The sequence below is a fragment of the Leuresthes tenuis genome, unplaced genomic scaffold, assembly GCF_036924035.1.
Source record: "Leuresthes tenuis unplaced genomic scaffold, fLeuTen1.0.hap1 SCAF_17, whole genome shotgun sequence".
Taxonomy (NCBI): Eukaryota; Metazoa; Chordata; class Actinopteri; order Atheriniformes; family Atherinopsidae; genus Leuresthes; species Leuresthes tenuis.
The window spans coordinates 3513689-3531212 of record NW_027325371.1 but is presented as its reverse complement, the minus strand read 5'-3'; the positions used below and the strand labels follow the sequence as shown (position 1 = coordinate 3531212).

The 17524-nt window shown below is 42.1% G+C and overlaps 1 protein-coding gene across 5 annotated transcripts in view; it reads left to right on the top strand.

The window, feature by feature from the left end:
* The window catches only part of rbfox3a (RNA binding fox-1 homolog 3a), a 445121-nt gene extending 433241 nt beyond the window's left edge, over positions 1-11880 (top strand). For 3 of the 5 annotated variants that reach the window (XM_072368744.1, XM_072368748.1, XM_072368745.1), the window contains one exon: positions 780-6550. In XM_072368744.1, coding sequence (XP_072224845.1) covers positions 780-824 — 45 coding nt within the window. In that variant the 3' untranslated portion in view covers positions 825-6550. Of the gene's footprint in view, positions 1-779; positions 6551-7273 lie in introns of those variants that run through there. The other 2 variants (XM_072368746.1, XM_072368747.1) reach the window with 2 other exon arrangements.
* Positions 11881-17524: the final 5644 nt, after the last annotated feature.

The window sequence follows — 17524 nt, the reverse complement described above, 5'->3', positions numbered from 1 at the left end:
GGCAAAATTAGCCTTTGAAGACATTCAGTAGCCTTTGGAGTTAGTCTGAAATACTAATTGCAACAGAGCCACATAGAGATGAGAGGAGTGTGTGTGTGTGTGTGTGTGTGCATGTGCAGGTGTGCATGCATAGGCCCTCTTGCATGCTTTATGTGAGTCTGCCCTAGATATTTTGAGCATGGTGCTAAATCTAAGGGCTAATATCCTGTGGTGGTTTGGCCCTTCAGAGAGGTGCAGGCACCTCTGCCAGACATGAAAAGGAGCTGTGATTAAACCTCTCTGAACTTATTCTGCTTCTGTTGGATGTCTGATATTGTCATGGCCCTGCAAGGAATGATTTTATTTAAGGAAAACAATATATTCTTCCTCCATTCAATTCTTTTTGTAATTAATTAAAAACATTCAGATCCAGGACCAGTGTTTCTGGGATCGTCATCCAATAAATTGCTGCTTTTTTTGCCTTTTTTTTTCTTCCTTTTTCTTTGCTTTGCTACTACGGATTATAAATTGCAGCAGCTGAGCTCCAAATCCACCAATCCACTTCAACTCCTGGTGACCCTGTTCCTAACACACACCCAGAGTATATGCAGTCAGGCAATTCATTCAGCAAAACCAATTATTGGCTTAAATATATCAAACTATCAATCTGCCTCACATGGAAAGTTACTCCAACACGAAAAGTCAATAACTTTAAAGGAAGGAAATTTGTAGAGAAAGAGAAACCAACTAAAGCTGTCACCTGAATACTGATTGGTACTTTTTCATCTTTGATGTTGCAGGCTAGCCTATACAGAGGAGGGTACAGTCGCTTCACTCCCTACTAAAAGAAAGAAAAAAAGCGAGAAAAGACAGAGAGACATTACCCCAAACAAAAAAAAACAACAAAAAAAAAACTATCTCCAAAAAAAAAACACAAAACGAGCGAACACCCGATCCTTGGTGGAGAGCTAAATCAAACAAAAAGCTTCCAGGTCCACATGCTGAGCCCCTCCCAAGCAGATATTTCTACAACAACCTCTTTGATGTCATCATTGGTCTGCTCTTGTTTTGTATTCATTTTGTGCTTCTGGTTTTCTTTTGGAAAGTTTTATGCACATGTGCATTATCTTGATTGCTGTATATGGGTGCTGTGTCACCATAACCAATGTGAGCCTACTGCAGCACGCATGATGCATGCTCAGAGGTGTGTGTATGCAGCTGCTGTCGTCTGACTAAGAACATACTGGGACATCTCCATCAAACAGAAACACGGTTGATTAACAGCCCATTTAGCTCCTTTTCTGGCATTAATCCTCCCTGTAACGTGCAGAAATAAAGCCCCTCCCCTCCAACACTGACTGACATGCCTGGTATTTCTTAGCTCAAAGACAGCACTGCTCCGACTGCTTTTTCTTTTCCTTTTTTAAACCTTGGAGTGTCCTACTGTTGTGCACTGGCAGTGGAGCCTTACAAGCTGTACAATGTGGTATGACAGCATGCAGAGTAAAGGGTCGTGAAGGTCAGAATTCTGTCTTGGACTCGCGATGCTCACCAGGCGACTCGAGCCTCCTGCAAATTAGCGCATATACAGCTATTCTGCAGAGGCGCTTTTTGTTTTGGGGGAAGTGTGTTGCCGGCTGGGTTGTGTTCAGGGACGACAGCCAAAGGTAAATATCTGGGATGAGCATTAGCTTTTCCCACCGGCAGCCTGGGTTCACATCTCATCTCATGCTCAGTGGTATTTTTAATATTTTATAGGACCAATTGGAAGTGAACACGAAGCAAATGAAGCATGTGCTTTAAGCTGCCTTAAGCTCTAAGGGTTGCCAGTTTTTTATTTCATCTAGTTGGTAAATGTCTTTTCTTTAAGCTCGTGAAGAAATCAGCTCTTTACAGTCCTCCATAATGCTCCAAAAAACCCACTGAAGACATTATACAAGCGTTTTGAATAGTTCTCCCGATGATATGCAAACAGAACTTACGGTCTGTTCTAAAAGATTAGAGGAGAAGATCGTTATAAGACCATCCTTCTGTGGCACTGGGTCTGGAGAAAAAAAACAGTATTTCCACAGCAATGAGGAAAGCTATTTTAAAAATTAAAATTCAGCAGAGACTGCAGCACGTAAATAAGATTTATTACAAGACTGCTGTAAAAGATTAGTGCAATTAAATTAGTCCATTGACAGGCTGGTCCCAGCTTTGGAAAGTGAGACTTTGCTGCTGTGGAGAACCTCTCTGCTTCTGGAAACAGGCAGTCTGAAGACGTCACCTTTCACTCTGGGAACTCACGATAAGCATTCTCAACTATTTCTTTTCACACTTCACTGACTAAATGAGTCAACTGGCTAATCACATTAGCATTACAGTACGCAGGGATTTGTGTGTGTGCAGTTCCCCCAAAACAGCCTTGTTGAGTGCAAAATAGTCGCATATGAACCGAATTTGCAGAAGACACGGTGGCGTATTCTCACTAATACACAGTGGCAGATAATCTGTAGTTTAACACCAAACATTTTCCACATCAACTCACACAGTAATGACACAGCACTGAGGTGGATGAACCCAGCAGAGGGGCTCTTCTTCTGGTATCTTTTCCTTAACATTGCACAAGATGTTTTACCTCAGGATGAACTAACTGAACTTCACAAACTAGGATACAGTGCTGCTCACGTCTCAGCAGGCAGGACAGTTTTGTTTCTAACACAACCAGCAGGTTTGTCCTCCTTCAGCTCGAGGAAGAGCTGATTTATTATTTTTCTTTAAGTGGAGACCCAAGAGAGGATGATAAAATAAGACTGTACTGTTCTTTACTAAAACTACTGTATTATATATATAAATATATATATATAGACATATACTGTATAACACATTTTACACTGTATACACCCTGAAGTACAGACAGATATTATATAAAAGCAGCCGGGCGTTAGGAGATGCAATGTAGGTGTGTAGAGAGCAGAAATGCTCGTCTCTTAGCCGACATTCAGTCACTGCATTGGCTTCTATTTGTGCTACGTGAGGTGGATTTAAAAGAAAATCTCTGTGTAGCTACGTTAGCTGTCAAGATTTCAGTGCAGCTATGGAAACTAAAGCTGTTGCCAATAACATTTCATTTCCATGTGCTCACAGAAGTGTTTGTGGTCTCAAAAAAAACAAAAAAAAAATGTTTGTTGCACTTTATTTGTTCTTTTTTTCAATACTTTCTGAGATGTAACATATTTGTAGAAAAAAAAATCTCACATACAGCTAGTTATGTTTAGTCGAGATGTTAAAATGATATAAAGTAATGTTGTATATCAAAAGACAAAAAAAGAGGGTTAAACCATTATCTCATGAGTTAAAAAAATCTATGTGGGGGGGAGGGAGGGAGGGAGGGGGAGAAAAAAACAAAACAAAACAATGTTCTTCCTTTTCTATGCTAGTACGTATGCGCCGCTACGTTTTGGGGTTTTTATAAGGAGCCAAACAGACTTTGAATCTTATTTTTGATCACTTGCTAAGAGGAGAGTTTGTCAGAGGAACTTAATGTTCGGTTAGTGGCCGCCGTTAGTCAGCCAGACGGGAGTGAAATAGACCTTTTCTGTTTGTTTTTCTGATCTGAATGTGTGTGCCTATGTGCTATATACATACATATAAAAAAATATATATATAAATATGCATTAGACTGTGTGAAGGGGGAAGCTAACAGTTCGGTGTGACTTTACTCCGAGTCCCTGTAATAACATCACAACACAGCACAAAGCATCCGTTTCATTCAAACTGCTCATGCCACATAACTTTCACATTTCTTACCATCTGAGCCCCAAAGCGTCCGATTTATGCACTTACAGGAGACATATTCATACCCTGTCCGGTCCAGTTGTGTTTTTAGACTTTCCTACCATTTCTTTATGTACATGAAGTAGTTTCCATTGACTTCCAGTCATGGTTGGGTTGGGTGGAGCGTGCAGGAGGCCTTCAAACGCAGCTCCTGCAGAGCATTTATAGCAAAAGAGCCGCTCTCCAACCCCTAATAAACCCACACATATGTGTTTAATCTCTTTTCAGCTGCAAACGTTGAACAAAGTGACACAAAGTGACAGATTCTAGTTACCAAAGCGCCCGCCAGGTGGTTAAAAAGACGCGTAGATCACCACAAACTCGGCTTCATTTATCACAGCGACGGCTGTAAATCCTTCCAGTCATCCATCAAGCATTCACAAGCTAATTTTGAAAGTACAAATCTACTATTAATTATTAATTGCTGTTGAATTATTAAGCGCATGTAACATCGAATGAGAAATATGATTAAGGGTTATTTTATGGCTACTTCTACATATTAATTCAGAGCTCATGTTGAAATTATTAGATGTAAATCTGCAGAGTGAATTCCGATGGTGTAAAAAATCAACTTTAATACTTAGTTTGGAGGTTTTGTTCTCATAAAAACTGACTAAATCAATTACGGCTTTAATAATAGTTTGTGCGCACTGCTGAAATGGACTTTTTAATCCATCGTGGTCATCAGAGTGTGGTGAAACATTAATTTGCTTTTGGTAATTACGCCGAATGTTAGCGCATTAGCATAAAAGCCATCTGTTTGTGAGTGTAAAAGTTATCCCAACAAACATCTTCACCCAGAGGGAGACTTCCTTTGTTTCCCATCCCCGATGTCATGTTATTACTGGGACCAGTTTGAGCATCGTCATCGACTCCTAACAGTCTGCACGGGTTTGTCAACAGTTTACAGAAAAAGTTCAAATTAGCGTTGTTTAACTGTTTCAGTGTCAGCTTATCAAGGCTTAAATGTTAAAGATTATTACTAACTAGCAGTCAGTATTGTACACTAAAGCTTTCACTAAGTCAAATGTGAATTTATAGTCCAGACACCTTTGAATTTTTAGGTTTGTTTGCTTTCGTTGTATCCCACGACCAGCTTAATATGCAACCAGTCCTCTATTTGATCCATCTGTTTACACTTATGAATAGTAGTCCTGAGATATGTTTACACATGAAAAGAAAAATACACTTTATGCATCATTTATATCTACGAGTATTCACTAAGCCCTGATAAGCTGGCAGGTGAGTTTATCAATCCACCTAAAATATTTGTACAAAAGGAAACCGAGCAAAAAAGTTACAGCACCTGTAAATACATTTAAATGTATATATACACAAACTATATCACGATTCTCTGAGTAACTGTTTTATATGTATTCCTATATGAAGTGGGGTTATCTGTGTATTTTCAATTCAGCTGAACTTGTTCTTGAATTCTATGTAATTTCTATAATGAGAATATATTGTCTGAAAGGTGTAAAATCATTTTCTTTTGGGTTCATTTCATAGGTAAAAGTATACTATTATAAGGCTTTTCTTTATCTTGAACTATTTTTGTTGTGACATATAAGTAACCTCTGATTGTTTTCTGAGTGTCAGAATAAAGCAGTTATAAGAACATCATGTCTGCTTTCACACATGGATGTTGTTGCTTTTTCACCATTCTCTCCCTCTTTCTCTCTTTTTTTACTTCATGTATGTGCACTATTTACTCCTGCTGGTGTCTGGCCACTCAGATAGTTGATCTAAAAGCATGTGGAAGACCTGGAAAACTCATCCAGATTGTGTTTAATTGCATTGAGCCTTTCAGATGACACTTCTACTGAGATATGTTGCAGTTTTGTAGGAAATCTGCCACTTTTTCAGCATGTTGTAACATCATTATCGTGTTTAAGGAGCTGCATGTTTGATACATATTCCAGTGAGGAGAAATTCCCTCTAATCTTTGAATCTGTCAGTTTAGTTTTCTCCCCGTTTCCAATCCTGAGACACGGCGAACGTCTACAGAACAGCCTGATTAAAAGTAATCTCATCACATCCCCGCTCTGCTCCACCTTCCTAAAGTCCAGAAGCAGCACATTGTCTAACCCAGCAGAGCAGGGATTAAATGTCCAGGTATCGGCTCCCGCTGTGCCATCCAAGATGAGACACGATTAACACGACGAAACGTTCTGTTTTCAGCTCCACTCGACAGCAGTTTGAAGTTATGCGTCGATGCTTACGGCTCCAACGCGAAGAATCGATCATCTTTCTCGACCTCACATACTTTCAAAGCAGATATTAGAGCCGCCGAAGCGTCTTAGGAAAGGAAGTGCTGGGCTGCAGGTTGAAGTAAAACGTACAAAAAGAGGAATTCGATTGGAAGGCTCCAGCTCTCTGGGATTGTTTGTCTCAGAAACATAAAGCTAAAACTATCTGGATGGTTTAAGCAGACTTCACAGAGAAGCTCTAATGCCTCTCCTGAATCCTTCACGTCCGCGGGTGATTAATATTTGTGTCCGCGGTCTCTCCATTTCTAGGCTGCCTGTCAGCGAAGGACTATATGTAGCTGCGGCGCTATTGTGCTCCCTCCCTGCTGAGCTGTAAGGCTGCATGTGGATATTTTTGTATGGCAGGTCCCAAGCGAGCAGGCAGTAAATCTGAGGTGCAGAATAGATGGAGGGCCACTTCCTCTATAATAAGAGCTGAATGCAGGGAGAGGGAGCCGGTGGATGCTGATTGAGCGCGCCACTTGTTTGACTGTTTGTCTCTCTGGGTTGGGGGGGGGGGGGGGGGGGGGGGGGGAGTAATGAACTACAAAGCCGTTTGGAAATTAAAGCCTCATCTTCTTTCATTTCGTTATTTTTTCATCAGAAGCTCCACAGAGCTGCTGAAGATCACCCCGAATTAGCGAGCGTCTGTCATGACGAGGGTCCTGGGACGCATGCTTGCCTGCCCCCCCACCCCGACACCCTCCCACCACACCCATTCTTCCTCTGCTTCCATCCAGCCCCATTATGCTGAGACTTTCTGCCGATCTCCAACTGGTGTGATTACAGCTCGCTCTGATCTTTATTCTGGGGAGAGCGGCAGCTTTGGCAGGCCTCGTCTTTTATGCCACATTACAACAGCGGGATGAAAACTGAACCAAGCCGCTGTCTCTCGGCTTCCAAACTCTTTGCAGTTGAGGTTAAAGCGACTCCATTCGGGTGTTACGACTCTGTGTTCTGACCTGACACTGAACCCTTTCTCCTTGTAGAAATGCATATTCCATATATGGGGGGAAACTCTGTGATGAAGGAAATCTTTGTTGTTTATTCACCTGCATTTTTTCTGTTCAAAGAGCCATTTCTAGCCTATGCTTTCTAGAAGTTCCCCAAAACTTCTTCAGAAAGAAAGTCACTCTTTAGAGCTCATCTCATCATGTTTACCTATCAGAAAGCACATAACATTCTCCATATTTACCAGTCTCCCCGCTTCTCTCCCCTGTTTCCAGTAAATACAAAAGGAAGAGCTGTACTCAGTATTGATGGACATCACAGATGAAAACAACGAAGAGAGGAGAACTAGCTTTAAGAAAATAACACAAGAAGACGACGAGAAGGAGTCCCTCTACTGAGGCTGGCGAAGGAAGACGGGAGGCGTACAAAGTGGCACCGCGGCAGCGGTGTCAAACCAGCCACAAACTTGACAGATGGAGTGAGCCAGTTTCCACCAGGGACCACCTTTTTGCCGGGTAGAAAAAGACAGAGAGAGAAAGAAGTGTCCCGTTATTATAAAACATTTTATTTTTCTATACTTTTGTGATTTACAATGGTAAAAAAAAAAAAGTGTGTATAAAGCAGTATATATGTACAAATCTCTTTTTATGTTTTTTGGTAAGGGAGATGAACAGTTGGCCCTTGATGCTGATTCTGTGGTATGCAGGAAGGAGGAGGGAGGACCCCTCCCCCCTCCCCCTCTCTCTATGGCACACTGCTCTGTCGCCGAGGTCGTGTAAAAAGGATCAAAAATGAGAAAAAATGAGAAAAAAGAAAGAAAAAACAGAAAGGTGGCAGGGAAAGCTCGGCATCCAGGCAGAAGCACTTTCTACACTGTACTTCCTGTGGGTGGAGTCAAAGGTCAGCTTCCTGGTCTCACTGCTCCGCCTTCTTCCTTCCAACCTCCTTCCTTACTACCTTCCTTCCTTCCTTCCTTCCTTTTCTGGCCGGTGATGACACAGCTTCCTCCTCGTTGCGCTGTCACTGGCCTGCAGCGCCTACTGTTAGCAGCGTCCCCCGTGGATACTGTCGTGATGTCACTTCCTCCTGGCAGCACCATTGGGCATCCTCACCCTCCCCAATGGGCAGCATCACTGGTTTACAACGTTGGGGAGTGGGGGGGATGAGCCACGGCGGGACGGTGAGACGGTATAAAGCCGAGCCTCCCCGTCTGCCCCTCTCCACGCCCCAGCAGAGGTCACTGACTAAAGGACTATTTAGAGAAAACGGCGCAGAAGTCGCCGACTTTACTCACCTGCCAGACTCCGAGCCCAAGCCTTTGTGTCACTCTGCACCGACGGACGAACTATCAGACCAACACGATAACAAGGTGCGTACAACTACCAAGGATGCACGTTTCCATCTGACGAGTATAACTCATCAACGTCCATGTAACAAATTGAATTATAATCGAATAATCCCATTGTACTACATCAGCAGGTGCATAACCAAAACACAAGCCTGAGGCATACAGACTATGTCGCTAGATAAAACATTATAGAAATACAGTAGTGCCCATCCAATGGTATCAAGGAACGAGGGCTGAAATATGTGATTTGTTTTTTTCCAATGTAGTCTGAGAAAATTTGTGTGTTTTTGTTTTTCTTTTTTCTTTTCTTTCGCAGCACTGAAAACTTTCGAAATAGGAAAAAATGTTTTAATTTTGTGGAAGCAGAACCTTAATTCTTTATATCAGGAGAGTCACTGTAAACGTGTTTAATCAAGAATGTTGGTTCAGTTTTTGAATGTACTTTAATGTCTAGGGTGTCCAATAAGTATGTATTCTTTTTCTGTATATAAATATATATACATATCTATTATATGGGCTGTGGTGATGTCAGGGAATAGAGGGGGTGGCAGGAAAGCCTCTGGCCCCCGAGCATAGATATCATAACCCCCCTCCAACTAAATATGTCCCTGATATTTACTGTAACATGTGATCATGTGTTATATGATTGAAAGTGTGATGGTGATAGTGTGAACTGATCTCCCCTGAAATCCACCTTTTCCACATAAACAAACGACACTCGCCGGATTACAGACACGACCCCAAACATCGCCGCCCCATTCAGAGCAAACCATCACAACAGATACTCCCATCTGCAGTAATTCTGGCCCTGCATCGGAGCTGCAAAGACTTGCTAATTAGCATAAGGTGTTGGATGAAAAGTTTATGAATATTGATTTTCGTTTCTCACTTGAACCAAAGTATGATTTGAACACACGGTCTCAGCGCTCTTTGATCAGCAGACAGCGGGACTCTGTGAAGACGGCGGAGCCCGGATGTGTATTGACGTGACCCAGATTTTATTCGCTCATCGCCGCTGAGGAAGCGCTCGCTCTTCAGCCGATGCAAAGAGCCGTGGCGACGAAGACCGGCTCGCGGCTTTACGAACCACTGTTCTCACGCTGACCCTGGCGGGCGGGTGGCTTTATCGCATATTGGATATAACCTGCTGGCCCTGAAGAGAAACTTTCTCATTCTTTTCTTTTTTTCGTTGGTTTGCTTGTTTTTGATCAGAGGCGAGCAGGTTTGGGTGAAGCACAACTTTGTTTGAGAGTTCAGGGTACGCACTACTGTGTGAGTTATTCCAAGAGGGTAAGAGTAGGTAAAGCTCCTGACTTCCTGTACAAACTACAGTGTGTACTGTTAATATCCTGTACAGTAAATCTCACCTCACACTTCTTGATTAACTTCATCTTATTTCAGGTTTAAAAAAAGGAAAACTTGTTCTGAATCAGGGCTCCTACCCACGCGACCTCTGCTCATCTGTAGACAGCTTCTCATATATTACAAAGAGTATCTATATCATGGCAACTAACTGTTGTGAAGTCTAATTGGGGTAAAAGTCGGTCATTTGTCCTCCTATCACATGCAGATTTAGCATCTTCATACCTGTAGGTTTGTCACACGGTTCTTCTGGCCTACTTACGCTACTACAGACTTGCGGTGGGTCAGGAACACATCAGGAGCAGGTTGGAGTTTTAGCTTGATTGGAACTTCCAGGGAGGCAGAGATAAAGAGCCACAGTTTTTTTTCTTTCGTCTTAGTTTTACGAACTTTAAAGTTTTGTCACATGGTTGGAATTTGTCCACTGAATTATCTATGCATTTTGCAACAAAAACACTTGATGTCATGTGTGATAGGCACATTTTTGGAAAAAGAACACTGTTATCTACTTATTCTCGTTAGCTATTAGCAGATCAAATCTGACAGGATGAAGCTGGTACTATTATTATTATTATTATGTGTTTTAATTTTGTCAACAAATCTCACAAAAAGACAAAACAAACAAAAAAAAAATGTGTGTTTGTCTCTCAATATTCTGACTTAGTTACCCTGATTGTTTATCTTGGTATAAAAAAAAAAAAAAGTATAAGTTTTTAAAATACTGGGAAAAATAAGGAAAAAAAAGTAGTATTTAGCAAGTATTACTCAAGCTCAAGTGCATTTCTTGGGACTATTTTCAGCAGCGCATGAATCCACATAAGACGCTCTTTTGAGGATTTGTGGCAGCAGGAACAAGTTACCTCCTGCAGACGCGTTTTTAATAGTCTTTGGACAAAGATGGAGCTCTTTGATACAAAAGTGCATCCAACTCATGGCTACATTTGGTTTTGGTCTTTTCATGGGATTTGAGCCGCAATCTCTGCTCATTTTATTGTGTTTGATGTCAAATGTCAATACGTAGCATTTTCCACGGGACAGTGATGCAGAAATGCATGTCAGATATCAGACTGCCTCTGTTTTAGTTTATGCAAATTGAAAATAGTTGACTAATTCTGAACTGGAAGTCTGGTTAATTTGGATGCACATACAATCGCAACATTTGCGGAACAGTGTTCAAAAGACTATTTTTCATTGTTTCTAGTTTTATTGTCCTGGTAGTAGGAATAGTAATAGGGGCTGCGTGCAATGTCACCATTTTAAGTATTGTACTAAAGTTCGCCTGAGGCTCATTTTCACCTGCAGATCACAGTTAAAACAACGATGTACGACACTGAACATGTATCACAGGTACATCACTTCCTCTATAATACTTGTTTTAAATGTGTATGCAGCTTTGCAGCTAACTTTAAAGTCAGAGGTGTGTTTTCCTAGAAACTGAAAAAGACAAAAAAAAGGTTAAAATAGAGAGAAATTAGAGCTCTTTTTGACGTGTGTGTGGTGATGAAGAGTCCCATCCTGCTTACGGGTTAGCTCCTGTTCTATAGCTTTTACTGCATGATGGTATTTTGTCATATTCTTTTTCATTCAACAACTACAGCTCCCATGAACTCGACTTCCTTTGATAGTGCTTAGCCCCCCCCGAAGCCTCGTGGGAGCTGTAATTGAACACTGAGGGGGTAAAAAAAAAAAAAAAAATTGAAAAGATAAAATTTATTGCCTTAGGATTTTCTGTCTTTTTATCCACTGTTGATATGAAAAATACTAAATACATTTTAAATGTTCTCAATGAAGTAGTTAGATGTTACTAGTGTTGGTAGCTGCACTAGCAGCAGTGGTCAAGTATGGATTAAAAGTAAAAAAATACTGTTTTTGGTATGTAGGAGCTCTTTTGTTTCGACTGTGGTTGTTTGTCTCTGCCGGCCGGCGCACAGTCTGAACTCAAACTGCGTCTGCATCCAGAGGAGTTCTGCCTTTAAGAAAAAGAAATGGTCTCTAAAACTCCAGCCTGCACCGTAGCAGCGGGATGGAGCGGGGGGGCGGGGTTACACTGACCCTCCCTTCCTTCCTTCAGATGCCTTCAGTATAACGAACTAGTCCTGATCTTCCTGAGCACAACTGCTTGAGCTGTGACACTAGCAGGATGCCCCCTCCGAAAGTCCCCCGCTTCCAACATACCCCCATATAACACCAACCAACCCCCCCAGCCTTCTAGTATGTGAGTCGACTGGCCCCTTTTGTATTCCTGGTGTTCTGTACATAATACTCCTCACCCCTAATTACCTCTCTTTTCCTCCCCCAGCTGTCCTTTCAGGGGGAAAAAAGAAGAAAACAAAAGAAAAGTTGAAAAAAAAAAAAAAACAACAAAAAAAAAACATCCTCTGACTCCCCCCAAAATCTTGTATTTTGTTCTAATAATGACAAAATTTATTTATAAGGATTTTTTAAAATCTATCTCTTTCTCTTTTTTGTAAATGTTCCAGTTAAATAAAGTTTAAAAATGTTAAAAAATTAAATGGATATATTGAAAGGTTAAAAAATGTCTCTAGAAGTCCCTGCCCCCTCCTCTGGCTCTGTACTCTAAACTTTGTGTTTTTGGTTTTTCTCTTTCTGTATGCTTCTCTTTACGTGCTTCAGATGAAGAGTTCTATTTATTATGACATTAACGTTATTATAATTATGACTAATTATTAATATTATCATCCTCATCATCCTCATTATTATCATTAATAAACTTGTCTACTTCAGCTGCTGCGTGTCGGTGCCGTTTTGTGGTGAGTGATGCTTTTCTGAGTGCTCGGGGTGGACCGGGACCGCCACAAATCCCGCGACACAACAGGACTGCGACACGGCGTGAGATAGGCCGAGTGGAACGGGGGCGGGGCTACTCTCCAAGACCCATTTGTCTTACGCCAAACCCCCCCTCTGGGGCTACAAGATGGAGAGCACCTGTCCGCCATTTACCCGGCCAGAGAGAGACAAACTCTGAAGACCGGGAGAGTGGAGAAGCAACACAAATGTAAATACTTCCAGAGATCAGTGGCTCTCCATCACTGTTGACTTTGTTTAATCCTTTGAGCCTCGACAAACATCAGGAGATGAGATTCTTTTGTCACAACAACACACAAAAAAAAAAAAGGCGAGAGATTGGAAATCCAGAAAATGTTATTTGTGCCACAGCAACATTTGCACAACAAGGCGTTTGAGCACTTCTTTTTTAAAGGTTAGCATCTTCTCAAGGCCTCAATATTTAAGGTTTGTTTTGTCATTGCACAAAACAAAAGGTTTTAATGCCATCCGTGTGTGTTCCAGCCGTGTGATAAAAGGTTACGTTTGAATAAATATCTAAGTAATCACGAGAAAACTATTTCTTTTGCGCTGGAGGATGATTTCAGCGAGCTCACAGCATGAGGAGAGAAAGCTCTCGGGTGGAGCAGCAGGGGAGGCTTCTCCATCACCGGCCAGACGAGCAGCAGGGCGAACAGGTTGCGTCTGGTATTACGATAATGTCTCCGTTTGTCTTAATAATTACAGATTCTGTTTTCACCACCTCAGAGAAGTGAATCAAACGACAGAAAGAGAAAGGTTTTTATATTCAGAGGAGGGCTTTAACTGGGACATGTTATGGGAAATACAGTTAGGGATATTTGGCTTCTGAGTTCACGCTACAGTGATATATCATGAAAGTAGGGCATTGAAGTGGAAGCATGCCGTGCTGATTCCCTCATCTCTTGGTGGGTATAGCACCACAAAGAATGTAAATGTCTCAATAACTTCGGTTACAGCTTGACGTCTCACGCTGTTCTAAGTCCACCTACCGTCTGCTGAGGCATGGCGCTCTTCTTGAAGGGCGGCCCTCAGGTCATTGAGGTTTTCTCTTGGATTCAGGTGCAGGCCGCTCCATCTGAGGTTCTCCAGTCTCCAGCAGCCGTTCCCTAATGAAGCGACCTCCATCAGCTGGAGCTTTCTCGTCCATGAAGGTGAAATTAGGCCCGTGTTGTTCATGCAGGGGCACTGGACTGGATCAAAGATGTTATTCAGGTAGTCACTGTCCCATTCACAAAGTGGAGGGCAGTTCTGTACCGACGACACACTGCGACGCCACCAAAGGCTCCACCAACAGTGGCTGATACACAGCGCTCTCCAACATCGCTGGCGGCCATCATTTCTACTCGCCGTGACTCTACTTTCATCAGAGAACAGCCCTGCTCCCTCGTCTCCAGCGTAAATGCTCTCTGGTCCATGCAAGACGATGACCTGTGCCTGGTGGTGTGGTCAGGCACCCTTTCAAGGCATCGCGCAAGTAAACGGTTTCGAATGGTCTGATCTCATCTTGCTTAAATGTGCCTGGAGTTGAGTGGCATCCATCGCCCGGTTCACAATGAAGCGGTCATCAGTGTGGGATGTTGCCACTTCTATGCCTTTCTGTGACTCTGTTGCAACCTGCTGATGACACTAAGCTCAGTGGCCAGTTGTCAGGAGTCGTCTTGGTCTCATGACGTCAAAATGTGAACAGATGATGAGGAGGACTGTTTAAATGCCAATTCTAACTGAACCAGGACATTTATTGGTCGATCCATGGAACTTGACATGGAGTCACACTGGAGAATGTTGGTGTTTTCTACCTGAAAGGATCTCAGAGGTAACTATAATCAGAGCTGGTGGAATTACAGCAGGAAACACCAGATGATGCCTTATCAAAGGAAACTTTCAATGTAACAAAACTAATTATGAATGACTGGAGCATGAGTTAGAGAAGTCGTCATTTATTTTTGCCACATCCAAGTTTTTCTTTGGCTACATCCGATTGTGCGCTGCTCTGTTAGCATAGCGGGGGCTGACTTAGCCAAGCTGGTGCTAACCTTACCTCCAGCACTTTTTACATACTTGTACAGTTACAGGCCGTCTTTACTGAGGAATGGAGGCCTCAGAACACGTTATGGACGACATCAAACACAGAACCCGATGCCAGCGTTGCCGGTTTTGGACCAGACCCGGTCAGACCTCGAGTTGGAGGGATAAATTTGAGAATGTGGTGTTTTTTTTGCAGAAGAATGTTGTGGAAATTTTCAGTTATCCAGGGCAGGGGACAGTTTAGATCCACTACTACTAAAACCTGGGTACTTACAGTATATATCCCCTTCCTTCCTTTTCTAAGTTGATTTAAAACTACCTTTAAGTTACCTGGCAAAGTAAAACACTTCAGAGGTTGTTCTGGACAATGTTTCATCGGCAGGCTCTGACTCAGCTGATTTCTGCATCTTTGTGCATTCTCAGACAAATCCACTGATCGTATTGTGCTGTCTACTTACATTTACAGGAACTGATATCATGACAGAGCCTAGGAGTCTCTAATCGGCATGCATCACTGCCACTTAGCCTGTGTGCATGTCAACCTCCTCTGTGGAGCCGCTCTGCTTTTTCCAGGCACTTCTTCCAGTTTTAGGTCCAAGAACTCTTACTGTCGTCCATCTATTTGTGCAAAGAGGCGGTTAACCTCCAACAATGACTCTTTCCTCCTTTTATATCAGAGTTGTCTTGCATGAAATGTATTTGTAAAATGGATGAGGAGAGATTAATTACGGAGGCTGAGAAATAACCGGAGCTATACAACCCTCCATCCTGTCATAAAATCAGAAATATTGCTCCTCTGGTCCTGTGGATCCACACAGGACTTTAAGCCAAAGTTTGACTGTGGATGAAAACTTTTTCATGTTATTGTGGATCATTCTCGCAATATAAAAGTAATTATTTGTGTTTAGGGTCGGGACTTTCACGCATTAATTAGGATTAATTAATTGCATTAAAGAAAATTAGCGCACTTTGCACCGCGGAACGAGTTTCAGGCAAACCGATTATACTGTGTTACGGCCTCACAATATAAAAATAATTCATAGGCTCAATAACATATTAGGACGCCACACAATGTTTGCAAAAAGGGACCATATTTATTAAAAGTTGTCACTGAAAAGGGGAAAGAAAAGTTAATGGTTAACCCATAAAGTTATGAGCCAAAAAGAGATGGAGACCCCGGCCAAAAGGAACAAAAGGGGGAAACACAGGACCAGCCACACCTTGCGTTTTCCCCAATTACTGAAAAAAAAAACAAATAACCTGAAACAAAAACGACAAAACAGGACTACCGACAGTCTCCAACTCAAACTAAAATAGGAAAAACAAACACTCATCTAAGACAGATGAATAATAAGAAGAAAGAAAAGAAGGGTTAACAATTAAATCAAAAGAAAGCAAACCATCCATGTAGCTGCTGCCTTCCTCCTCTCCCTCTTTATCCTCCACCTGATTGGCTATTGGCCTGTGGAGGACGACAAAGAGGAAGGAGACACACTCCAGGTGTGCCATTACCTGGCCACACATAACATACTGGAGCACCAACTAACGTTCATGACCTCAGACAACAACAAACCACGGTGAACAATGAAGAAGCAGCTGATGAGACCGCTTTGGTTGGCCCCGTGGAAGGGAAATGTTTTAAAGGACAGACGGATGGGATGGTCGGTAGCGTAGTTGTGGTTGTGCAGGCGTCCCGTGTAAAGAGGCTACAGTCGGACGGCCTTTTACTGCGTGTCATTCCCCCCCCCTCACTGCTTTCTGTCTCTCTTTAAATGGACGGATAGATGGAAGATAAGAGAAACCAATGTTTTGTTGTTTAAGTTTATGTATTCTGTCATTATTCAATGGTATAAACTAAAATCCACGAGAAAAAAAGTTGCTTCTCACCGTTTTCAGGTCAAATATTTATATGCGATTAAAAATGCGATTAATTAATTACAAAGCCTCTAATTAATTAGATTAATTTTTTTTATCGAGTCCCGGCCCTATTTGTGTTCTAGTTAAATCTCATTTACCAAATGGCACAATCATGCCACTTACTACATAAACTGGAGGCTAGCTGCATTGTCATGTTTGTATCTTGATAGTTCTGCTGCTTTCAAGACATAATATCACTAATCTAAGCATTCGATTTTCAACCTATTCGTTAAAAAGTGACTGAAAAACACCGTTATGCTAACAGCTCAGGAGCTTGTTGTGTCTTTAGGCTGGCGAAGCTGTGACAGCCTGAGGGTTGAGGTGCAGATCACCTGTTAGTGCAGATCGTATGTGTTGCTCAGCAGAGGATCAAACATCCACAGGGGGGGGGGGGATCTGACAGTTCTACCAGAATCTGGTGAACATGGGGTTCTGCTTGCTGTGGAAATTAAGTGTACATGCCGGCAATGACTTCTGAGACTCACACTGAAACAAAGATAGTCTTAAAAATGAGAGAATATAGAAAAACCAACACGGTATCAATGGGAAGGTGGGGCAGCCCGGGTGTATTTAGCATTCAACTCACACAGATTACATTTTTACAATCCAAAGTACGACTGCAGAGCTGCAACTCAGGTGCTCACCCTTTCCTATCACTCACACAGACGTTTCATCAGCTCCTCCCCTCTTAATATACACATACCGGATCAATAAACTATCTCACACAGCAGGAAGGCTAGTTGGATTTCACTGTTGCCAAATAGATTTAGTGACTTTAAGGCTTTTTTCAGACCCGTAGCACATTTTTTTCACAGAAGCACCAAGCGAAAAATAAGCTTTTCTACTAAACTTAATTACTTTCTGAGACACTTTCAGTCCTCTGTGCTTGAAGCACAGAGAGGGCAGATCTCGCATTGGTGCATATGACCATAAGGCGGCCGGTTGTCCTCCGGGTCCAGCAACCTCTGATCTGAGGGAGTAAATATTGGAGCTGACCATTTGAACGCAGTCTGTTAAGCGTGTGGCAGAATCAATTAAAAGAAATCTG